Here is a 25,320-nt window from a genome sequence, read left to right on the forward strand (position 1 = left end):
CTCAAGATGCAACAAAAGCAGAAACTGTATTGCATGACAGAGATCTTAAAGGCTGAAATGTCAGATGAACCATATACTCATTTTCCAGTTCTCCATAATTATCCCGTGACCTTGAGAAAACAGAAATAGTTTCCTCGTGATAAAAAAATCTCATTTTCTTTAGAAATCTGCCCTTTGTTTTGTCAAGATAAAGACAAATTAAGCTGCTGTCACAAGAAAACAAGCCATCTATTTGCAATCTTGTAATAAATGGCATTTTAAAAAAAAGTAAAATGGGACACATGACTGTTCTTAGCTTCTGTAAAAAAAATCTCTTAAGACAAAGACTCTTAACACAGTCTGTCACCGACCTACAGGCTTAAACAGGTCAGTCAACAAAATTTAGTACCGTGCTGCATCAACTTATGTCCTGATACAAGTTGTCACAAACTGTGGCAACAACTCCACATGGGATCGATCAATCATTTAAGTCACTTTGAGTCAAAAATCCCCAACATTCTCCGTTTCCAGCTTCTAAACTGTGACAACTTACTGCTTCAATCTGTCTTTTATGACAGAAATAGAAATCTCTCGTCTGAACACGTCACATTGGGCTCTGGGAAACTGTTACACACATTTTTTCACTGTTTTCTGTCACTATGAAGATGAAGATTAAATAATTGTTAGCTAGTCTGGGTCCTTTGAATCTGCCAACTCCACAGAGGAAATGAAATGTAACGAGCTGACAATTCAGGCTAATTGTTAGCTGCAGCGCTAACACTAACCATGTATGGTTGAAAAGCTCCTTTCTAACTTCAGATCCAAAGGGGAAAACGTCAAATAAAAGTGAGTGAAACCTTGAGACCAGTGCAAAGAAAATGTATGTGTTTGTTTTAGAGTGTGTAAAACCTTTTGCAGGAGTCATGATCACATCAAAAGATCTCAGACGGTCGTGGTCATCATGCAGCAATGATCCAGATTCACTAAATGTTTGCACAGGGAAATGCAATAGTAAATGACCAAAATCAGTAAATGGACTATTAAATAAAGTCTCTTTCCTCAGTCATGGTCATGTACCTCTGTTTTTATGTTCTTAAGTTCTAATTATAGATGTTATGATGCTAAACACGTACAGGTGACGCCTAAATGTTGCGTCAGGAGTTTAAGAGTGTTCAGTCAGTGCTGCAACTATTGTTCAAGGCACATCACTGTCACCTTTAAGTCAGGGAGCAGGGCGAGAGGGTTTTCTGTCCTGGAAACTCAAGACAGTGAAAAGTAGATTTACGGTGAAAAAAGATGCAGCAGGACTTACCAACGAGATCCAAGTGTGTCTGAAATTTCCAGTAAAGATGATGTGTTGCTTGCTCAGTGCTGTTTTCAGTATGTGACTTCAATGAAAAATAAAAAAAGATCGTCCCTGCAATGCAGTCTTAGTGAATCTGGACCTGAGTTTACAGATTATCAAGTAACTTTAGAGTTGGTGGTTTCTGTAGTTCTGAAAGTAAGAGGTACAACAAAAGATTTACAACCTGAACGGAGGCTTACAACAAACAAACAAAAAACAAAAAGATAACCACACTAAATGGCAACAGACCAGCTTCACAAGGTGCATAGACCTAAATGCATATTATAACAAACAACTTTGACAAACTGAACTGTGGCTTCCAGAACAAAACGGCATTTCAGAGACTCCTCGACCTCGAGCGGAGTCGTCGTGGGTTGGCAGGCTACATGGAGCTGTTGTCGCTTTTGGTCTAAACAAAGAGTCTGACTGCAACACAAGAAGGATCTAAATGAGATGGACGACCGTTTCTGCAAATGTGATGATTTAAAAAAAAGCTCCTGTAAATCATTAGAATTAGAAACTCTCAAAATAATGACTTCTTACTGCAAAACAATGAGAAACTTTCTCAAAATAACTACGTACCTCAAAATATGAACTTAGTATCTCAAAAAATTAGAAACTATTTCAAGAAAGGTTTATTTTGAGAAACTTAACTCATTATTTTGAGACACAAGCTTATTATTTTGAGAAAAATTCTCATTATTGCCACACCAAGTCATTATTTTGAGAAAGTTTCTCATTATTTTGCAGCACTAAGTCATTATTTGAAGAATGTTTCTCAATATTTTGAGATACTAATTTTTTATAAATGTTTTATAAAATGTATTTACTTAAAATTATTTTGCAACACTAGGCCATTATTTTGCAAAAGTTTTTCATTACTTTGAGATACAAAGTTATTATTTTGAGAAGAATTCTCATTATTGACATGCCACGTCTTTATTTTGAGAAAGTTTCTGAATATTTTGCAAAACTATGTCTTTATTTTTGGAATGTTTCTCATAATTTTGAAATACTAAATCATTATTTTGAGAAAGCTTTTCATCATTTTGAGACATTAAGTCACTATTTTGATACTAAATCAAATATTTCTCATTATAACGACTTTAATGATTTTTATTTTTCCATCACATTGGCAGAAATGGGCTTCCATACAATGACATACACATAATTAAATTTATATTTTCCAGTTAACACTTAAATGCTGTGTTTCTTTTCCATGATATGGCCTCTGTCATTGTCCATTTTAGTCAATAGATTATGCTGGGGGTTGTTTTTTCTAGCAGAGGGTGGCACACGATGACAGACGGGCTGGTACAGGTGTGTGTTGTATATACTGTAGTGTGTTTGTGTGTGTAACCAGAGTCTGTAAGGTTAATCTGGACAGTTCTTTCATGTTTTGTGGTTCGGGGTGTGTACCGTTTTGCAGTGCTGTACAGCTGGTGGGGGGAGGAGGGGGACATGCATCCAGAAAAAAATAAAAGAAAAGGAAAAGAAAAATGCATGCACGTTGGGAAAGGAGGCCTCGAATCTACTCCTGATCAGAGCCACAAATCTTCAGCTCCAGGTTTTGGCTCAGACATTCAGCATCACAATCTGTCACTTCTGCTGTGTCACATCTCCTCCCTCCCCCTTCACATTTGTGCGCTCATGTGAGAAGGAGTAGTGTCCCGATTTGAAAGCTTTGCTCATTTGAGAGGACGAACGTTAGAGGGTAGTAATGCAACATTTAACTGAATGAAATTGTTTGTCGGAGCAAGACTGAAGGAGGAGGAGGAGGAGGAGGAAGAGGAGGAAGAGGAACAAAAAGGTCCTCCACGCCCACACCGTCCTGCTGCTGGCGTCTGATGTGTACACGTCACAAATGGCATCCAATTTTACCAAAAAGAAAACCCTCGTCGGTGTTCTTCCCAGAACAAGTTAAAGGGAGAGAAATGTAAAAAAAAACTGCTCCTGTTGGTGACCAGTGGAGTCCAGAATGGAGGGAAACTGGGAGGGCTGGGACAGAGAGAAAATTAAAAAAAAAGATAATTCCAGTTCTGGTCTGGATAGCGGATTAACAAAGAGGATCACCTTTCCATGATGTTTCTGCCCTCACCTCACCCTGGTTTTGCTTCCTGCCCAGTGTCACATCCTTACTGGTTGTAATGGGATGACAAGAACAGATTAGTGAGGAGTCCAGGCCTGCTGCCAAGCCCTGGATGACTGAACTGCTAGCAGGATCACATCTAGCCCAGGCTAGGCTGAAGTAGCTGGAGGGAGAAAGGAGACTAAACTTTTCAGTGTGTTTTCAGAGCCCAGCTACTAAGTTTAATTTGCATGAATACTCCTCCGTAACTTGAGTTCCATGAAGGGGGTCCAGGAGCCTTTGAGTGCCCACCTTACAGGTTGTTGTCCAGTGGGTCGATCAGGTAGGTTGAGGGGATCAGGACTGAGGTGTGGGCCTGGGCTGGCTCGTGGCGTTGGGCTGGTTGATCTCTGCGTCGCTGGCGGCAGTCGAATGTGGCTGGATCGTATTAGGGGCTCGAAAGGCTGCAGAGGGAGAAAAGTGGAGGTCAAACTGAGAAAAACAGATTCAGCGGCAACTCTATACAGATTTCTAACATGTATAAATAAAACTGTTCTTTACAGAGCTTCTCCTTCCTGGACAAATGTGTCTTTATTTGCACCTGGGTGAGAATAGTCACACGGCAGCTATTTATTTACACCAGGTACCAAAATATTACGCTTAGGCACCAAACTACTCAGTCAGGTTTAGGCATGAAAACTGCTTGGTGAGGTTAAGGTGCCAGAACTACCCTGCTAGGTTTACGAACCAAATCTACTCGTTTGGGTTTTGGTTTAGGCACCAAAATCTACTGGTTTAGGTTTAGGCCCTAAAACTACCTGGCAAGGTTTTAGGCATCCAAACTACACTGCTTGGTTTAGAAACCAAAACTGCATGGCTAGGTTGAGGCACTAAAACTACTCAGTTATGATAAGGCACTAAAACTAATCTTTAAGGTTTAGGCCCTAAAACTACTCTGTTGGTTTAGGTACCAAAGATAAATTATGAGGTTTAGGCACCAAAATTACATGATTAGGTTTAGGCATAAAAACTACTTAACCAGGGTTAGGCACCAAAACTACTCATTTGGGATTAGGAATCAAAACTACTCATTTAGGTACCAAAACTTGATTAGGTTTAGGCACCAAATCTTCTGGTTTAGGTTTAAACTACCTGGCTAGTTTTAAGCGCAAAAATACTTGTTTTAGGCACCCAGACTACTCTGCTTGGTTTAGGGACCAAAACGGTGTGGCTAGGCACCAAAACTACTCTGATAAACTATGTGCACAGTATCTCACCTACCTGCTTCCGCTAGTTGAGGCTCATTCGCTCCATCACTTCCCTGTAGGAGGAGAGGAAGATAACCACATTATTTCTATTGTCTCTACATCCAGCTGGACAAAATCACTATTCTTATACAAGGTATTGCAGGTTTTACACTACAACTATGACACTTTTTGCTCAAAGAAAAAAAAAAGTAAAAAGTAGGTTTTCAATTGTAAGCTTGCAAAAAAAAGGAGCAAAAACAGTAAATAAATTCAAGTATTAAAGTACACAAACTCTGTTGTGTTTAGTTGCATAATAGACAACACACTGATTTGTATTAAACTATAACAATGCCATTATATTATTAGTCTGAATGGCTTCTTTACATGATGAAACCTCAGATTTTTCTGTCTGTCATAACAAAACATTTCAGTACAACATAGAAGGTTAATCTCCAATAATTATTTTAGCCATGCTTACTTTCTGACAGCGTTTTAAGCAAAAAGGTACAGTGACTAATTTAACACTGACGACAAGCTCATGGACAGCATGAAACAACATGCAGGTATGAGATGACATGAATGTGGCAGTAAATGTGTTTGACGGTGTTAACTGGACGGGCAGTCTGTGATGGATGAGTGAAGCAGCACTGATGTAATAGCCAAAGCACAGACGAGCGACAGCAAGGATGAAGACAACTTCTCACACATGACAAAACGGCTGAACGGACGACGTGACACATAAATTTGTCGAGGCGGCTCTTACGAGTCATTTTGACTCTGGTAAGGTCTCTCCGGGGTTTTCTTCCCCTGCCGGACTGGTCGGTGACTGGGTCTCAGCTGGAGGCATGGGCATGGGCATTGGCAGGGGGATGGGCTTACTCTGGCCTTCTGGGCTTTCTGGACCCACATTAGACGTGGGCTGGCCTATGATTACTGTGTAACCTGTAGGGTTGGAGCATGAACACACGACATCCTGCAGCGTCAGAGCATGTTAAATTCACTGGTGGAGAAAAAGAAAGCTTTGGGTTGGTTATAGTTTTATTTTCTGTAACACTTTGCCGTTTCAAATGTAATAGGCATGAAGTTAGTCAAGCTACTGTGGTGTTACTGCATTTAAAGCATTTCTTAAAGAAAATGAAACAAATAAAAAGCTGAATTCATAAACAATAAAATACTCAATTAACTGGATTGATGTTGTCCAGTCTTTACAGCACCTGGGAATGTCTCACCACCGCATGTGGAGAAAATGACACAGAAACTAAAGATAAAAACTGGTTTCACATTTCAGAATAAAACACATTTTTGTCTTGAGGTCAGGAAAATGGCCGCGCAGTCAACCATCATGTCTGTTCTCGATTATGAGGATACCTTTTATTTCTTCCTTCATGTCTTTGGGTGCTTGCACCACCTTTAAAACAACTCTGATGGTGCTCTGTGTTTCCTTACAAGAGATAAATATCATCCTTATCACTGTGAACTATATGTAAAAGTCAGCTGGTCCTCACAAGCAACAAGAAGAGAGCTACAGTCCATCATTTTTATTTATAAAGGTCTCCTGCATAAGCTGTTTGAATATTATTTCTTCTCAAATTTAAAACAACTGCTCACTCAATCAGATCTCAGGACTGTTTAATTCTAGTTATGTCTCAGGTAAATAATGAACTTGGGAAGACTTTGTTCAAATACTTATAAATGGAATTAATTACAACTTGCATGTCTTATCCCACTGGTGAATTTAAAGTTTTTAATTCTGAATCTGGAGAAGGTGATTTGCTGCAATCTGCCATCCCTCCTGGACCCTGAGGCAGGCAGGTAAAGCTGCAATCCATTGTACCCAGGGGTTGAAAAAAAAAAATCTCAATCTCAATCACAGGAAAGTGCAGTGGAATATCAGTTAATCAGTTATCAGTTAATATCAGTTCACTTCTATTCACTTCACCGACAAAACCACACCTGATGTCACAGTAATATGGTGATGCACACAGTGAACAGAAAGCAGAGCTACCTTTTAAATCAACTTTTACTGTATGTAGTGTTTGTGTTGTAAAGCATGCTGTAACAACACTCTAGACGCCACTTCGGTTTACATTCAGTTTGATAGAAGTCTCTGCATGCGTGTGGTACTAACCTACTCTTCCTGCCTCTTTGTAAGTGTGCTAATCCGCTAAATCAGCTCATGGGGAAAGTTCAGAAACGTGCTGCACAAACATAAGTTTGCTGCGGACATCCATGTTTACCTGAGCAGACGCACTGCGACGCATTTAGATTGAAAGTTGGGAATAAAACCTCAGAACTATCAACTATTTAGATCAGACTACTGATCTAAAAATTCAAGATCAAACTGTGGAAGGAACAGAAAAAAATTAAATCTGGTGTATTATGTTATAATCTAACTTTGTTATCACTACCGTCAGTGTGGAAAAAAAACAGGCAGACATATTATTTTTTAAAAGCAGCTCAATTCAAGTTGTGCATGTCAGGATGATACACAATATGAAGCTTCACAGTCAAAAACAAGAGTGAACCATCAGCTACAAAAGACAACATTTAAAATCAGTAAGACTTGAGCTCAGCTGCGACTGATGCATGTGAATCCTCCTGACTCAAAAATATTAACAGTGGTTCACAGAGTTTAACTAAGTCGGCTGAAGGACACATTCTTAGTCCAGAGAAAATAAATATACACTTTTCTTGCTAGAAACATAAAAGTCTGTAGTAAACAAACATAAGACCAACAACAACAACAGACGGATCTAAAACTGTTTCACTGTCGACTAAATTTGTGCCTGAAGTAAAGAACAAGTGGAGTTATGAAAGACCAACATTATACTGTGGTATTATTAAAAGCCAGAAGCGATACATGTCCTTGTTTACTTGAGCTGCAGAAATATTTGGGGATCTCCAGGAATGAGATGTTTAACTCTCTGTGCGTTGTGTTCTCTTCACACTGCATGCTGTAACACTTCTGGTTAATTTATTGTACAAGATGTTAAATGTATAAAAGTTCACTATAAGAACAAAGTCAAAATAACCCCCCCAACAACATATACAAAGGAAAAATGGGAGGTTTGACATGAACATTTCAGATGATGTTTGGCGAAACACGTGGAAAATACATCAGACATCCACAAAATAACAGATATGGAGGGAATTTTTTTGGGAAAAATTAGATCCTTTAAAAATTATATAAATAAATAATTTCAAGGTTTCAAGGTTTCAGAAAATGGTATACCAGCCTTTGCAAAAGATACGTGGTACTCTGTCATTTTAATTTTACTACAAAAAAGTACAGAATCCCTCTCCTCAGGAACAATGGACAGAGATATTAGTAACTGTAAAAATAAAAAAACTGACTGAGTTTGCAAGAAACACATCTGGAGGAAAAGTGGGAGAAATCGACATTATTCAAAACTCAAAACCGTAATGAAGATTACAGAAAGGACAACTGATTTCACTGATGAATCTGAGAGACTGGACTGACTACTAACAATTTAACTTTTTCTTTTGTAGCATTTTATTTTTAGGTCTGTTTGTTTACAGGTTCATCTGCTGGTTTCATATTTTCATAAATGTTGAACTCATCAATAAAATCTAAAGGGACAAACGACGCACTAAAGTAATTAGCAGTTTGATTAAAAAACAAAGAAATTAATAAAAGTGCGACCAGAGCCACAACCATAACTATGTGAAACACGGTCTCACCTCCGTCCTGCTGCTCCGCTTTGATTTGGGCCTCCAGGTCTTCGGGGTCGACGTACTGGTAGTTTTCATCGTCGTCGGGTGGTTTGCATTTCCCACAGCAGAAACAACAGCAGCAGCAACAGCAGCAGCAGGTGAACAACGTACAGCACAGAACCAGACCCTGCAGGAAAAAACAGAAGAAACGATGTTCATCCAAATGACAGAAAACCAGGAGATCTTCACCTCTAAATTATTCATATTGGGAACACTCACATTAATTCTAGTTTCTAGTTTTTTCTACAATAAATTGTCTTAATATGATAAAAGTTAATGGTCTGGGATAAATGAGAAGAGTCATTTTTTTCAAATTCAGTGATCCGACACTGACACCAGGACTGGAAATGATTTACGTCATAATTTAGCGGAACAAACTTTAGAGGGAAAGAAAATCCCCTTTGAGTGCAGGGACACACGCATACAGTGTTTTGCATTTCAATTTTTCTTTCTCCTTTTATGTGTATATATTAACATGTTGTCCTGTATCTAGAGAAAAGGATTTTTAGGCCAGGGCATCTGGTCATATTGTGCTTAATTGTGCAGCTCTACCATAAACAATGACTGAACAATGGTGTCTGACACATCAGCTTCATAAAGGGTACGGTCAGGTGATTTACTGCATTAAACTGCTTTAGATTGTAAAGCTGTTGCTGTCATTGTGTTAACCACACACATGCACAACACAACAGCATGTCGGATTATCAGAAGAAGCCCAGTTGCAGCACATTTTCACAGAAATGAATCATCCAGTCTCCTCCCTGAAATCTATGGGAACTGAGAAGAGATTTGGAGAAGCTGCTCTGTAGGAGGAATGCAACTCTGGATCTCTGAAGTGGAAAGTTTAAGAGGGTTAAATGGGAAAATAGACTGAAAGTTGTTTGTTTATTAAATGTCAGGAAATGGTGAAAAATGTTGATCAGTGTTTCCCAAAGCTCAAGATGACGTCCTCAAACGTCTTATTTAGCCCACAACCATAAGATGTTCAGTTTACTGTCAGAGAGGAGTAAAGAAACCAGAAAATATTCACATTTATGAAGCTGGAATCAGAGATTTAAGCACCAACCTTAAACCACCATTTGGACATGAGGAAGTAATATTTGACGCTCTCCTCTCCGAACTGTTCGGACACGTAGAGCCCCATGGAGCCATACTCATCATAGATCTTCCTCTTGGTCTCATCATTTAAAATAGAGTTGGCGTTGTTAATCTCCTTAAACTTCTCTGCTGCCTCTGGGTTGTCTGGGTTCTTATCTGGGTGGTACTTCAACGCTAGTTTCCTGACAGGAGAGAAGAGAAGAGGAGCACAGAGAAAATTAAATAACGCAACATGAAGCTGAAAGAAGATCAAATGAAGGATGGAGGGATCTGGTTGATCAAAGTCATTTAATGACAGGAGAGACTTCAGCAAAACACACACACACACACACAAACAGGCAGGTTGCCTGCAGGCTGCAGGGACACTGACGTGCAGGAGGACAGCAGCACTGCATTTTGACAAGAACAAGTGACTCTAAGTTGATCAGGTGTTTATAGCTGTCAATTATCTGTTGATGTAAAGTTAAGCCTGTTATCCAAATGCACACTCTGGAATTCAGTGACTGCCCATCTCACTGTCTGCCAAACTCCATTAACATTTTGCTCAATTTAACCGTTATAAACATCTAATCCTTCTAGAATACGATTAATGATTTCTTGTGACTCGTAAACAGACACCACCTCATTCAACGAACATTCTGCAATAATTTGAACTCTAACTAAAATGAAACAGGCTAACAAAAACACTTATTCCATCCTGGAATAGAAATTTGAAAGGAGCATGTGTGGCTGTAGTTTTGTTGTTGGAGAAGCTGCTAATTCAACTTGGAATATTTCCTTAATCTCAGATGATATATCGTGGTCATTTTAGGATTTATTACAGTAAATAAATTCTGCATTTCTCCTTTGACTTTTAGACCTTCGACAAACTTTTATTTAATACGCTTTTTTTAAAAAATCCATTTTGACTGTACTTAAGGCTGACAACATTTCATATGTGTGTGTGGCTTGATTTCAGCTCCAGAAGGTTTCATCAGTTCTGAGTGTCCATGTAAGGATGAAGAATGTTGCCCCGTGTTAATTTATGTTTGTTAATGTACAGAGGTATATAATGATACTGTATATGGTGAACGGGCTGCGATGGTCTGAAACAACACACACACACCTGTACACTGCTCCCATCTCTGTTACACACACTATAAAAGACTTTCTTTCTTCCACTCTGATTTTATGATGCACTTCTGCGCACAGTAACTCTTCTCACTTGTAGTATGTACTGCAGCTGCCCTGTAAAAGTATGCAGTGTTTCATGCAGTACACACAGATTTGAGACATACTACGTGCTTATACAGTAAGATGGTGTCCTGAACTTTGTCCTTCTTGCTATTTTTGGGCATTTGACATACTCTGTATTCAAACATACTAAATCTTCTTCTGGCAGACTAAATACTATGGTAGTATGGATACTGGAACATTAGGAGGAGTGTGCAGGAACTTGTGATGTGCATTTTTAGCCATTTTCTGACATTAGATGGACGGTTCATTTAATTTCTCATTGATAAGAAGATCCACTTTGATAGTATATTTGAAAACAATTATTAAAAAGGTTTTGGAAATATGCTCTTTAGCAACATGACCTCGTCTCTGCACAGCACTTGAGTAATCTGACCAAAACACAGGAACAAGATTGCACAAATTACAGCACAGGATTTAGGGAAATACCTCCAGAAATAATTACAATGTTGTTAGCCTGCCCACTCTGGAGAGACTAATCCTTTCTGAGGAGACAGTTGAGACGGTTTAATTGGAGCAACAATTCAGATTACTGACTGTTCAGACTGCTCACCTGTATGCTTTCTTGATATCCTCAGCTGACGCTCCTTTCTCCAGCCCTAGCACCTTGTACACACTCTCCCCAGCTGTGGACATCTTCCTCTGGGGGCGGGGAGGGTTCGGTTCAGCCATGGCTCACCTCTGTCACAAAGACAAAATACAATCACCGACTTAAAAATCATTCAAAGATGGTGACATGTTATTATTAAATGTTCCTGAGGGCTCAGAGATCAAACATTGCAGCGTTATTGGTATGCTGCAAGGTTCAGCAGAGATTAACAGCCAATCAGAGATGCTCTGTTCCAAATTCCCAGCCCCGTTGTTTACTAAAGGAGCAGCATTGCTTGTGTATAATTGTGCAGAGTACATGCAGTCAGTACACATGACAGGATTTCAGTAATGTGCAGAGTGCTGCAGGGCCAAATGATGCATATGAACTCATGCTTTAGGCTAGAATGTGTTCACAATACCGATCAAGACCTGGTGAAAATTAAACTACGAGGAAAGTGTGTTTCTGCAGTAACAGGTCACTTCCAAACATCCGTGGTGTCTTCTGCCTGTGTTGTCACATACAGTTATTATCTCATTGGTTGGGCTTTGAAAGGTCAGCGTTCAAAGTTAAAATAATTTGAATTGGCAGATCTGAGCGATGTGCCACGCCGAGGATAGTGGTAGCAAGGAAAACAACGGGACGGCCAGTACAAAGCATTTTTACCGTTAATGATGTGTGGAGGGCCTTCGAGGTCCTTAATTACATCCACTTAACCAGACAATGGCAGAATTTCAGTCTTGGAATTACTATTATATTACCAGATCAACTTGAAAACTGTGTGTGACTTTCTGGCACAGCACTAAACTGGTTTGAATCTCATTTAAAAGGACAGGAGCTACTTTATGTCTAAGGTAATTAAGATTTAATTAGGTGAAAATGACCTGTGGAGTTCCTCAAGGCTCCAGTCTGGGGCCTCTTCTGTTCCACTAGCTCAGATTATGGAAAACAACAAAATATGTTACCATAATTATGTAGATGATGCACAAATTTACACAGGCTTAACACCGCATCAGTAGTTGCATTCAACAAATCAGCGATTGGACATGCCAGGAAATTAAGCAAAAATAAAACTAAACTAAAGCACGTTGAATTGCCTGGTTGATGAAATGTGATATACAGCTAAACTTGCCTTGCCTACACAATATTAAACAAATAAAACTATTCAAGATCCTAAAACAATTATTATGACAACACAACATACAAATCACTGAGGTTGAGATACCATGACAAGAAGCAAAGACCCAAAGATGTCTGTATGAGACACGAGGAGGACTTCTTCCTCCTGTAAACAAAGACCAGGATTAAAGTGTTAATTCCCATATAAACCCATCACACTGCAGTTGTAGAGGGGGGGTTTCTAATGAGCCTACAGTACTGACTGAACAGCATCATGAGCAAGATTTTAATCTGCACAAGACATTCTTCTCTGTGGTGTTAAGTGCAACCAATCCTGATAACTGAGCTGAGTGCTCCACTAAAACCTTTAAAGATAAAATGATCATTTCATGCATCTAAAGAGAGGTAAACTCTTCAACAGAGCAAATATTTAATCAATTATTAGTTAATTATGCTGCAACTTTACAGAAAGTGTCAGATACTAATAGTACAGCTCTTGCTTCTCACTGTAAATAAGCTAAATTCAGATTTAATTAAAAACAGCAGACACCACTGTTGTTTCATCTGAGACTGAACAGTTGTCTTCACTTTAGTTTATTGGTTTATTGTTAAAAGAAGAAGTTCAGAAATCCACAAAAGGCAACGTCTCCAAATGTCTTTTTTTTGGTCCATCAAACCAAAACTCAAACCTTTTTCAGTTAAAACGATATAAAATAAAGGAAAGCAGCAAACTTTACAATTTGAGGCTTACATGAGCATGTCCATTTCCAAATCCTTGTCTCAAGAAAAACACAAACGTTGTAAAACTACAAACAAAGACAGTCCACGCCTGCTGTCGGTTGCAGCACGAGCGCGTGCCTCTCTTCCTGTAGAACTTTAGCCTCATCAATTATCAAATTGTGGCTGATTCATTTTCTGCCGATCAACAAAAGTTCCAACTTACATCACGTGGCACAAACGCTCGTCTTTTCGGGTCCTAGTTGAGATTTGGTTCCAAATTTTTCAATCAGTCTGAATCGCATGCCTCCATGTTTCTTTCATCAACACCAGAATGTTTTTCTGAAAGTTGCATATTGCAAAACAATGACGTCAAAATCATGTGTCTACACTGCTGGAAACTTGTAACAAGGAGTCACGGTGGAGAAGGAGATATGATCAAAAGCGTGGCTTCTTTTCATCAACAAAGACGACCACATTTCATTCATTATAGACGATGACTGACTGACAGTGAAGCGTTTGCAAACTTCAGACACATGCATGCCTTTTTTTTCTCTGCTTCTATGCTGTGTTCAGACTCAAAAGATAATAAAACTGTTGCACTGATAATGAAAACATGTGTAGGCCAAGTTTTTTGTGCTCACCCCATCTGCAAGTTAATAGGAAGAATTTAGGGTTCCTAAGAGTTAGGTGCATCACCCTGACCCCCTTTTACTTACCAAGTCCTGAAAAGACTTGTTAAGAGTTTTTGGGTTTAGGTGCACAAATAAAAACTCTTTTAATTATTTCCATAATGACCATTGTTTCATAACTGGAGGCAACGACTTACAGCACCGTTCAATAGTTTGGAATTAGTGTTTCACAATTACAATATACAGAGGGATCTCTATTGAACTGTGACTACTGTACATACACACACACACAAACACACACACACACACACACACACACACACACACACACACACACACACACACACACACACAAACACACAAACACTCTCTTACTCAGCCACACAAATAATGCTGTGCGGGTCGTTGACTAAAGAAGATTATGTTTTGCTGATCTCACAGATTACCCGTCCAAGTCCATGTCAGAGAGGGCCAATGTCCTAGTCAGACTCTGGCTAGACAGCCCTATACACACACACATCCACACACACACTCCCACACACACACACACACACACCACAACTAACTAAACGAAAGGAGTCCACGGATCTATATTACTGTGTGTCTGATACAGCATGTGATGGAGAGAGCATCATACTGTACAGCAGCTTTAAACTAGGCCAAACTGCAGCCTCCATTAGTCTTAACATAGAAAAAAAAGACAAAGGAAATCCAGGGAATCCTTGAAAGTGAGGAAATAATATCATAATGTTATCAGACAGACATGTCCTCTGACATATGGCAGGCAATTTGCTTTGGATTTGCTCAGTTTGGATGTTACAAAGTGAGCAGATTTGCACGGGATTAAAAACATGGATGACCTTTGCAGTTATTACAAATCACACAGTGACCCCAGCTAAGAGCTGTGGGAACACGAACAGGGCTTTGGTTATTTAAGCTAACCATCATAAAGTCATCTGCTCTCTCTGACAAAATGTAAATGGAAAAAAATCAGAGCATCGATTGAGACGTGGCTTCTCTATTTCATTTTGAGCGACTGCTGGTTTTAGTCTACGTATTATACTTCTTTTCTTGTGGCTGTTTGACATTAGAACTGCAGTGATTAATCAATTACCAAATTAATTAATTTAATATTTTCTTTACTCCTCTCTGACAGTAAACTGAATATTTTTGGAATGTGGGCAAAACGAGACATTTGAGGACATCACATTGAGCTTTGGGAAACACTGATCAACATTTTCCACCATTTTTCCACTATTAACTGATTACTTGAGAAAATAACTGACCAATTAATCGACTATGAAAATAATTGTTAGTCGCAGCCCTATTTGAGATAATGTTCTTAAACCCATGCCGTCCTTTTTCCAATCCAACTGCAGTCTGCTTTGATGAGCTGACACTAACGATTAAGGATCATTCAATATGGTATTTTCAGGGCCAGCACTGATAGATTATTAGTAATCAAGGAAATCAACAAACAATATTTGGAACTGAAATACATTTGCAGTAAAAATGAGTCAAAATTTAGAAGAACAGTCGAACTCCAATACAAACTTTTGTTCCTCTGCATTCCTCTGTGCTTGGCTGCCTGTCTGTAGCACAGTCAGCAGCCTCCTTCGCTGATAGGCTGTTAATCATGATATGTAACCAATCAGACCACAGACAGAGAGAGGTGGCTGCATCCGGGCCAAAGTAGAAGCAGGTATGGGTGTCTGGCAAAACGTAACCCACTTCCAAGGTGCACAAAGAAGACGCTCAAAGATATAACACTGCATCGGGGACCCTGATGAAGGCCAGAGCCACAACACGCTGGTCAGAGAATTAAGCTGCTCCTTAGTGCTGCACAATTAATCCTGTATTATCTAAATCACAGTATAGCCAAGTGTAATATCCAAATCGCAAAACCAGAACCAAATCGCAATTTTTTGAAGAAGAAAATGATTATAATGAGGTGATATAGTACTGTGGAGATGCCCTGACTGAAAACATGTTTTTTCTTTATTTCAGACCCCAACAAATATCACATCATCACAGTTTTAATAGTTTGTTTCAGTAAAAACAAAAACTGGAATGCAAAAATAATCATTCCCAATAATTGTATTGCATATCGCAATTTCAAACAAAACAATCACAATATGATTTTTACCTGATCGTGCAGCCCCTACTCAACATAATACAAGAGTTTTATCTCTCAGAGCCAAAGTAGCACATTTTTAAATCAATTATTCTTATCAGCATGAAGATGAAAAACAAACAACAACAACAACAACAACAACAACAAAAACCCCACAGATTCAGATAAACATAAAAATGCTGAATATCAGATCTGAAAATCAGCCAGGCCAAAATTGTTTGATCACTACTAAAAATTATTTTTCGTCAGATGAATTGGGTTGATAACTCTTTCAATTTCTTGATTGGTTTATAAAATGGCAAAAAAAAGTAAAAATTTGTCACAACAGTTGTACTGGTCAATTAAAAGTTGTTTGGTTTAAAATGCCAGAAAATGGAGAAAAATGTCAATCAGTGTTTCCCAAAGCCCAAGATGACGTCCTCTAATGTCTTGTTTTACACACAATCCAAAAGTTATTCATTAATTTACAGTCAGAGAGGAATAAAGAAACCAAAAAATATTCACATGCAAGAAGCTGGAATCAGAGAATTTTGACTTTTTTCTTAAAACATTCGTCATACTGATCATCAAAATAATTGGCGAGTAATTTAATAACTGATTGAGCGACTAATCGTTGCAGCTCTACAATATTGAAAATTGAAAAGCAGCAAATCTTTGATTAATCGACTTTATGTTTCAGCCTCACATCACATTGAAATAATCAGTTTACATGAAGGTGCAGTTGTGGGCTGTGAGCCATAAATGTGATCTCATTAAAGAGGTGCTGCATACTTGGACGTATTCAGAGCTGTTAACTAAACGATGTGGTTGTACACTACAGATCAGCATTTCATAGACTGAAAACAGCTCAATGTGCCATTAACTGATTTTGAATCAGCCCTAAATCTTGCAAGGCCAACGCTGACGTCGAGGTGTCTGTTTGGGACAATCCTCTGTCATGAATTCTTTTAAACTTATGCAGTTGGTTGAACTTAAGCTCAGATCCAGGGGTGAAGTAACACTTTAACTTCAGGGGTTATCAGGGGTTCAGAGGCATGTGGGAAGACCAAAAGAAAGATCATAGTTTCAAGGTGGTGCAGACATTCATCCAGTAATAAAGCATCAAGAATATAAATCCATTACAAGGTCCACAGTGCTGCCATCACTTTGGTCCATCTTGTTTGTCACACTTCCAGTCAGTTTAAGGTCATTTAACTAAAAAGCAGCCACCCACAAACAGAGCGTCACTTTGTTCATATCTATTTTAAATGTGCTAAAATAAGATCCTCACCCTGAGGGCAACTTTTGGAAGATTTTTTTTTCTGCATGCATTAGATGCCACACTTCCTTACTCACATTTTTTACTTCATTTTTTGCTTTTAATGAGAAAATCCCCTGAATCACCCTCTATCTCGAGAGCTGCACCGGCACAAGAGAAAGCAGCTTTGCTTCTATTGTCTCTCATCCGATTAGTTAAGAGCCTCCTGTTGTGAAAACGAAAAATAAGCTTCACACTGCTTACATGCATTTGTAATTTATAAAAGACGGCACTGTCAGTTAGCTTTATCTTATTCTCTGGCCATGTAAAAGATTCAGGTCACTTTTTCCAGATAACTAGTTTGGCAAAAAGCCAGCTTCAAATATCAATATCCACTCACACTTGAGTGCATTCACGTGAGGGGTGCAGGGTCTGTAATACCTAATCACAGTGGTCTCTTTTGGGAAATAATTACTCTGCTGCACTTGCAAAACATACAGTTAATTAACAGGATAAAATGAAACAGAATATTAGTGCTGCAACTAGGACTGGGTAATAATATTGATATTATATTCTATCGTGAAATGAAACAAGATATCAATTTAGATTTTGGGTATTGTTATACGTCATATGTGTTCCTCAGTTTAATATCATCATTTAACATTTTATGAAAGGCAATGACTTTTGATGTCTTGTTTGTCAGACCAAAACCCCAAAATATTCAGTTTCATGTGATAACAAACTGAGAAAAGTTGGAAATATTCATATGTAAGAAGCTAATTTTTCACCAAACTCCTTTAACCATTAATCATTTACTGAAATAGTTTAATAGTAGTATAAGTAGTATAGTTCAGCTTTTTTTTAACACTTCCCTGGCAGGCAAGGTTGTTTTGTCTAGAACCCAAAGATATTCAGTTTACTTTCATAGAGAAGCAAAGAAACCACATTTTTTCTTTAATGTCCACCTCCAGTCATTTTTTAAACAATATAAAATGCTCTGACAGAAGTAATAAATCGTGCCTGATATGTTTTTTTGTGTTTTTGCTAAATAAGTTCAAATAACTTGTTAAAATGTCTTACATATAGCCCTAAACCTTACCTTCATTTAATAATCAATCACTCATTAGTATGCAAATAGTCCCCACCCTCTCTACATGATCAGTTGATTAATCAATTAGTTGTCGACGAAATTAATGACCAGATAGTTTGATAATTTAATGATGGATTAAATTCTCGGATTTCAGTTTCTCAAATGTGAATATTTTCTGGTTTCTTTACTCCTCTCTGACAGTAAACTGAATATTTTTGGATTGTGGACAAAACAAGACATTTGAGGACGTCATCTTGGACTTTGGAAAACATGGATCAACATTTTTTGTCAATTACGGACCAAACAACCCAATCAATTAATCGAGAAAATGATTGAAGAAAAAAATGAATGATGACAATAATCATTAGTTTCGCCCTTATCACCTGTATCGCAATTTTTACATCTTTCTGATGTTTTAAAGATCAAATGATTCACTGATTTGATTATTTATTTCAAACATTAAAATAAAGAGATAGGAGTGCATCTAACAATTATATTATAGTCAATTAATTGGCCAATCAGTGTCCTGATAAATAATAACAACTAATAGTTGTTTGTTTTAAAATGTCAGAAAATGGTGAAAAATGTCTTTTTCCCAAAGTCTAAGATGACGTCCTCAAAAGTCTTGTTTCATATTATTCAGTTTACTGTCATAGAGGAGTAAGAAACCAAAAAATATTCACATTTTAGAAGCTTAAAACTTTTTTCCGTAAAAAACAAAAACAAAAACAAAAAAAACTCAAACCAATTAATGAATTGTCAAAATAGTTTGTGATTAATTTAAAAATCCATTAATAATTAATGTAGCTCTTTTAAAAAACAGAAAACAGGAAATGCTTCTCCAGTCCTACCCACACGCTAATCCATCAATAATCAATAAATTACATAAATCCATTCTCCTCTGCAGCACCCATCCCCACAACTTCACCACTATTTGTTCCTTTTATTCCTCATCAACAACACTTCATAATAAATAATGTACAAAAAAGAAGAGAAAACCAATCACACCAACATCGCTCTTATAGTTCTCTCCCTTCACTGATTAATAGAGCCAATAATCAGCAGATTAATAGCAGCACTCGTAGCAGCTATGACAGTGTGATTTCAGTCAACCATCCAATGAAGGCATCTGCTCTGGACTGTAAATTACTGCGTAAAGTGCATGCAACAACACAAAAAAACCCATCAGACTCTTGATTGGAATAAACCCTGTGAAGAGGACATCAGAAAGGCCATTCTCTTTTCTCGACGATGGAAACGCTGCAGGGCCAGATGGCACGCCTGCCGAAGCCAAGAAAGCTGATGTAAATACTCCAAATTCTGCAAACACGCTGCACAAAACCATCGGGCAGTCTGGCAGGAGAGAGCAGGTCCACAGAAGAGGCCTCAACACACACAAAAATGCTCAAGACCACCATCACCAACAGAGGTCTGCACCGATCGAACTGCCACCGTGCGGATCACACCGGACCGGAGCGATCGATCGAGTATCACTGACTGTGGTCTATGAGGTTAATTAGCTAAGTGCAGTTGTTTTGGTGTGGACGTTAAACACTACCCCTGCCTGCACGAATGCAAATGGTTCCCATTTATCACACAAGCGGGACCGACGGGATGAAAATGAACCATAAGACAACACCAACCCCAGTGCAGCCACTAAAACTAGAGACAGAGAGAAAGAGAGAGACACACTGAGCCTTTTGTCCTCCTCTCCAAACATTTGACTGTGACTCGTTTGTACTCCCAAGTTTTATGAAGTGCAGATATGTATCTAACTTTAGCTGCTATTCAGCTCCATGCTTTTTCAGCTGGAAGGCTGTCAGCTGAGACACAAAAGCAGAAAATGAGAGCATCAAAGAACCTGAATTGATGTATTTAGGGTTAGACTGAAAATTGACAGTGCTGCCTTTTATTTTTTAAAAAGTCTAGACAGGTTTGCTCTAGTAAAAATGATATAAAGTGGTATGTTTCAGTATGTTTTGTATGTCAGGAATGCATAATGAATACCACTGGGATATTATTGTTAATTATGGTGAAATATCACCTTTAATACCACATGATTTGACAGATTATGTAAAAGCATTTAATTTGAATTCTTAGGAAAAATGTTCTGTAAAAGTTGAAGTATATTTGTGAAGTTTTCTGACATGCTAATAAATATTTCAGGAGTTCTGTTCCTTCTGTAAAAAATGACTCAAAACAATTAACAAAACAGTTTGTAATTAATTAAATAGTCAAATAATAATCAGTTAATTGAATAATTATTGATCACTAGGCCTACAACTGAGCCTTTTCTTATACTCAGGTGTGTTTAAACTACTGGGGCTGCAACTAACAATTAGTTTTTCAATTAATTGATTACTTATTTGGTCCATAAAAAGTCAGAAAAGGTGAAAAATGTTAATCACTGTTTTCCAGAAAAACTGCATTAGCACAGAGGAAGAGTAGTCAGAAAATAACAAGGTATTTATTCTACATCACTCAAGTCTTATAAGGAACGATGCAAAACCATCTGAAACAAAAACTGAGAAGAAATCAATAATTTATCAATACTACTATGACTGTAGATAAATATATTACACAGCATTTCCAAACCAGTAACCACCAGGACGATAACAAATTTGTGGACGCAGACACAAACAGACTGATTCTACTACTAATGTCCATATTTAGACATTTAAATTATCATTTTTAACAGTCTATTATTAGAATGGAGCATTAAACTCTACAGACACCAACGTCCTGTTCTGTGCCAGCAACTCAACAAGGCTTTTTTTTTTTTTTTGCTTCAGACAAAAGATGCTTGTCAAAAACCCACAAATTGGGAAAATCATGCCATGGCAGAGGGCAACAACTCCCATGAAAACTCTTCCTCGGTGACAACTCAGACTGTAACAGTGTTAATCTTAAAATAGGTCTCTTTATTGTTAAAAATAACAAAGTCTTTCTAAGGTGAGTGACATTTTAACTGTGTAATCAGAACAGCCGAGGCCGAGCAGCCCAAAGTTCCTCGTAAAACAGCTCAGCCGAGTGCAAATCAGTGCTGACGCCAAAGTAAAAAACGTAGCAAGTACAGTCAGCAACATCACTTTAAATGTAAAAAGAAATGTATGTACAAAACAAGTTTCCATGTTTAATCCCTCCTTTCATGTGTCTTACAAAGGTGGGAACAGCTGAGCGAGTTAAGACCAACACAAGTCAAATTAAACAGACTGAAACAAGTCGACCACCAGAGTGAGAATATGAGATGTAGAGCTCGACTACAAAATTAGCATCAGTGTGTGATATATTTTCTTCCTTTATCAGATATGTATGATCATAAGCTGACCACCTAAGAGTGACAGGTAATGTGGTGGAAGCTCTGGTGAACTGCTGTTATGGATGTTTGACAAATGAGTGGATTTCTTACTGAGTCACACAAGACAAATCCAATAAATGCCACTGCTTGTTCAGAAACTGCATTTTTCAGTGCTCAAAGTTGGTGAGTCAAAAGTAAAAAATGCACCAGCCCTGATCTCCTCACATTCAATCTGCTCATGTGTGGGAATAACAACTGTCTGCAGTAAATCAGTGAAGAGCAGATTACAACATCAGAAACACAGATTAAAAATGTGCTGTGCTGAAAATAAAATGCATTAAAAGTTATTTTGTTTTGTATTTACTGTTGACTGTGCAGACACGTCATCCACTGTGCAACTAAAAGTAGCTGAGCTACAAATATACACATTTTCCCTAAAATAACATACTGTAATTTCTCAGAAAGAGATGATGTTAGAGAGTATGATGCATTGTTATGGATTAAACTATCTACCTAAACTAAATCTGAATAAATCTAAATAATTTTGACCAAATACCTTCATATCAATATTTATCAATGTTATGACAATACTGTAGGGGTGACTGTAGGTGCATTCACGATGAGATTTCATCAGTAATGTGGATATAATGACAATTTGGGTGAAGGTAAATAATAAAATGGCTCGAACAGTTCAAAATAATAAACTGTAATGCAGCCATTAACATTATCTAGTCTAATATCACAATATCAGCTTAATATGAATATATTGCTAGGCCAAACACCCAACCACTGCAAGGTCTGTTATTTCTGTATAGCAGACTGTTGTTATAAAGACCAGATCGTTGCTATGGACACAGTTCTGGTCATAGTCTCTAGAGAAACAATAAAATCATTGTTAAATCTCTAAAATCATCTTAAAATTGATATTTTGTGTCAAGTTATTGATTGTTTTGGTACATAACCATGTAATAAGCAGGATAATGTCCAGTGAATAGGTCCCTAATGTGAAATAAAGCCATAAAAGCATTTCAAAAATAATGTTTTGTTCCACTTAAATGTGTACCAATTGTATTTATTTATTTTTTTGTTAAGTACTAATGTAATAAGCAGGATGATGTACAACGAGCAGGTCATTATTATGAATAATGCAATGATGCAATAATCCTGTCTGGATTTATTTCACAATAATGACCTGCTCACTGTACATTATCCCTTAGTTAACTACTCCCCAACACCGCTTACAAAACTGTTTTACTTTCTGCAAGTGAGAAGTTGGAAATCCCAAGTTCTGACTTATGGCAGTGGAACAGAACCATTTATAACTAAAATAGCCTGATTGATTTATCGGATTGATTTATCTGCACAGGCTGGGTATCCTGAGAGTCTTGTTTCAGGGCAAAAAAAAGTCTCAATTTCCATAATTAGGTCATTAGATCGGACTAAATGTACACAGAGTCAACTACAGATGATGGTCAAAACGGTGGACAAAGTTTTACCAGTTTGGTAAGTCATTACACTGAAACCTTCGTCTCTATATTAACTACATAAACTCCTAAGTGAGCGGACAGTTGACTTTATGATGTTATGATCATAGCATCGTAAATGATGTTATGATGATGTTTTTGGACAAAGGTCCACCGGTGTGACGGGAGAAGGAATGCCGCGTGATTGTCGTCTGTTTGTCCTTGTGGGGCTCTAATCCTTTACTAATCTCCCTGCACATGGAGAAATACTTTCTATTTTACACCTCGTCATTCATAAATAAATGGTACAGTTAATATTTTGCAAATTCCACTTCACGACCATTGTTTCCCTTCGTTCTGTCTTCAAGTTATTTCTCTCCGGCTTTCTTAATTATCCAAACAAACTGTCACGTTGGCCTCGCTGTTTACAGGTACCTGGTTAGCTATTAGCTAACCTAACTGTTACAACATTTCACCACTAAAAGTATTTCATCTAAAGCAACACTAAATTAATAAATGTATAAAAATGTTAGTACTCGTGGCCTGTTTCATTACGCTACCTGCTAGCCAAAGGAGCCCCAATCCCACTGTAGCGTGAAGACAAAGATACACCAAACTCCATTTTAAATTCTGGCACTTTAATTCACCCTTACTTGTATATGCAACGTACACATTGTAAAATGTGGCTTAAGATTGCAACATGTATTATCTATGATTCGGCGTACAACAAACGCATGCACGCAGAATTTCTTTCAACAGGAGTGCAAATCCTAAGAAGCAGTGACAGTTCGCTGCCACCGCCCTCCAATTTTAGTATTACACTTATGAAAATACGTTTTATAACATGTCCTGCCATATGTCCGATATGAAAGTGCATCGTAACATTTTATGAAATGTTCAGAATAATTTTACAGTTTCTCGCTCATAAAGTTCCGCTAGCTTTGTAGACAAGCAAGTCAGCCTTAAACTGCCAGATTTTTGAATGGAGTTTGGCGTACGTGACCGTGACAGCTATGTACGGTTAGCTAACCTCATGCTAGCTGATTTATAACTGCCGAAATGTCTTACCTTGTGCAAACTGAACACTGTATATGTCGCTGTAAGGTTAGCTGGATCATAGAGGCATCTGGTTTAATGTCTTAACTCTCAGTTTAAAGGCTCATATTAGCCCCGGTGGCAGAGAAGTAGCTAACAGCCTGCTGCTCTGTGGCCGCCGGGTCGCTTCTTCTTCGTGTATGGCTCCCTCTGCCAGAGGACAAGCGCTGTGATTGGCTGATTGCTCCTTCCAGGAAATGAAGAAGGATGGGATGTTGCTTTCAAGGTTTCGTCCAAAATCTGCCTTTTTAAGCACTTAAGCTAATAATAAAATCCGATTATTATATTTCAGAAATTAATCATCGAAAAGCTGATATGCTGCCATTGAAGAGTACAGAGAAACAAAACAGCATCCAAAATATTGGAATAACAGTTTAAAGTGAATTAGTCACTTAGATCTCACTGCTTTCAAGAGGAAATTAGCCTGTGTATCTGCAAATATCTGGAGAAATTTAAGAATAAACAAAGAATAAAAAAAGATTCTACATATTATTTCCGTAGAATATGAGACAATAACCTGAGTACACAGGGAATTAAGAGCTATAAGATGTGTCCCATCTGTCCTTCAAACATCTCAGCAGCTGCAGTGTCACACTGCAGCCCAACTTTATGACATATCATGTGTTCTTTTAATTTTATCTCATTTCGTCTCAGTATTTTAAAACTTTGCTGAGTCATTCACGCACACTTGTGAATTAGGTTGAATCTGAAGTTTTCTGACAGTTACTGAATGCAGCATTTTATTGTAACCACACTTTTTTTTTTTTAAATCGTCACACGTTTTGACTATTTCACTTATGTTCCTTATTACCAAATCTGCATGACGGTGTTATAAAGACTGAATTGTTCAGTATGGTAAGATTTTACAACTGCACCTGACAGTTATATAAAATGCTTGACAACTAACAGCTTTATGGAGACAATGATACAATTTTTCTGCCTGGAGGTCCATCAACAACTTTTTAAATTTGTTTAATTTGTTTTTGATATTTATTTTTTTTTAAATTATGTATTTTTATTTTATAAACAGCATACTGCAAAAATGAAGAACAACTTACAAATCAAATTTATCATAACAGATCTTGGCACCAGACAGTGTACTTATTTTATTTTTAACAAAGTAATCTTAACTCACAAGCTTTTTCCATTTTACAACTGCTCAAACATAATTCAAACATTACCAGACAATTCATGTCAAATTTTGAAATTTTAAAAGACAACATAAACACTTAAAGTTAAAA

The 25,320-nt window shown here is 37.7% G+C and overlaps 1 protein-coding gene across 3 annotated transcripts; it reads right to left on the reverse strand.

Annotated features, from left to right (window-relative positions):
• Nucleotides 1–3,781: 3,781 nt before the first annotated feature.
• On the reverse strand, nucleotides 3,782–24,220 carry dnajc5ga (DnaJ (Hsp40) homolog, subfamily C, member 5 gamma a). 3 transcript variants are annotated; one of them, XM_084737241.1, is made up of 7 exons: nucleotides 24,053–24,220; nucleotides 11,259–11,386; nucleotides 9,441–9,654; nucleotides 8,342–8,501; nucleotides 5,403–5,581; nucleotides 4,674–4,713; nucleotides 3,782–3,856 (listed from the first exon to the last, which is right to left on the reverse strand). In XM_084737241.1, exons 2-5 carry the CDS (start codon nucleotides 11,375–11,377, stop codon nucleotides 5,406–5,408), a joined length of 669 nt encoding a protein of 222 aa, XP_084593367.1. In that variant the 5' UTR covers nucleotides 11,378–11,386; nucleotides 24,053–24,220; the 3' UTR covers nucleotides 3,782–3,856; nucleotides 4,674–4,713; nucleotides 5,403–5,405. The 3 variants fall into 3 exon arrangements, with proteins under 3 accessions (XP_084593367.1, XP_084593368.1, XP_084593366.1); XM_084737242.1 differs by lacking the exons at nucleotides 3,782–3,856; nucleotides 4,674–4,713; nucleotides 5,403–5,581 and adding an exon at nucleotides 7,851–8,013; XM_084737240.1 differs by lacking the exons at nucleotides 3,782–3,856; nucleotides 4,674–4,713; nucleotides 5,403–5,581 and having other exon boundaries at nucleotides 7,873–8,501.
• Between the last annotated feature and the right edge of the window lie 1,100 nt (nucleotides 24,221–25,320).

This window comes from Lutjanus erythropterus, chromosome 15, assembly GCF_056507025.1.
Source record: "Lutjanus erythropterus isolate fLutEry1 chromosome 15, fLutEry1.hap2, whole genome shotgun sequence".
In the NCBI taxonomy this organism is placed as follows: Eukaryota; Metazoa; Chordata; class Actinopteri; order Lutjaniformes; family Lutjanidae; genus Lutjanus; species Lutjanus erythropterus.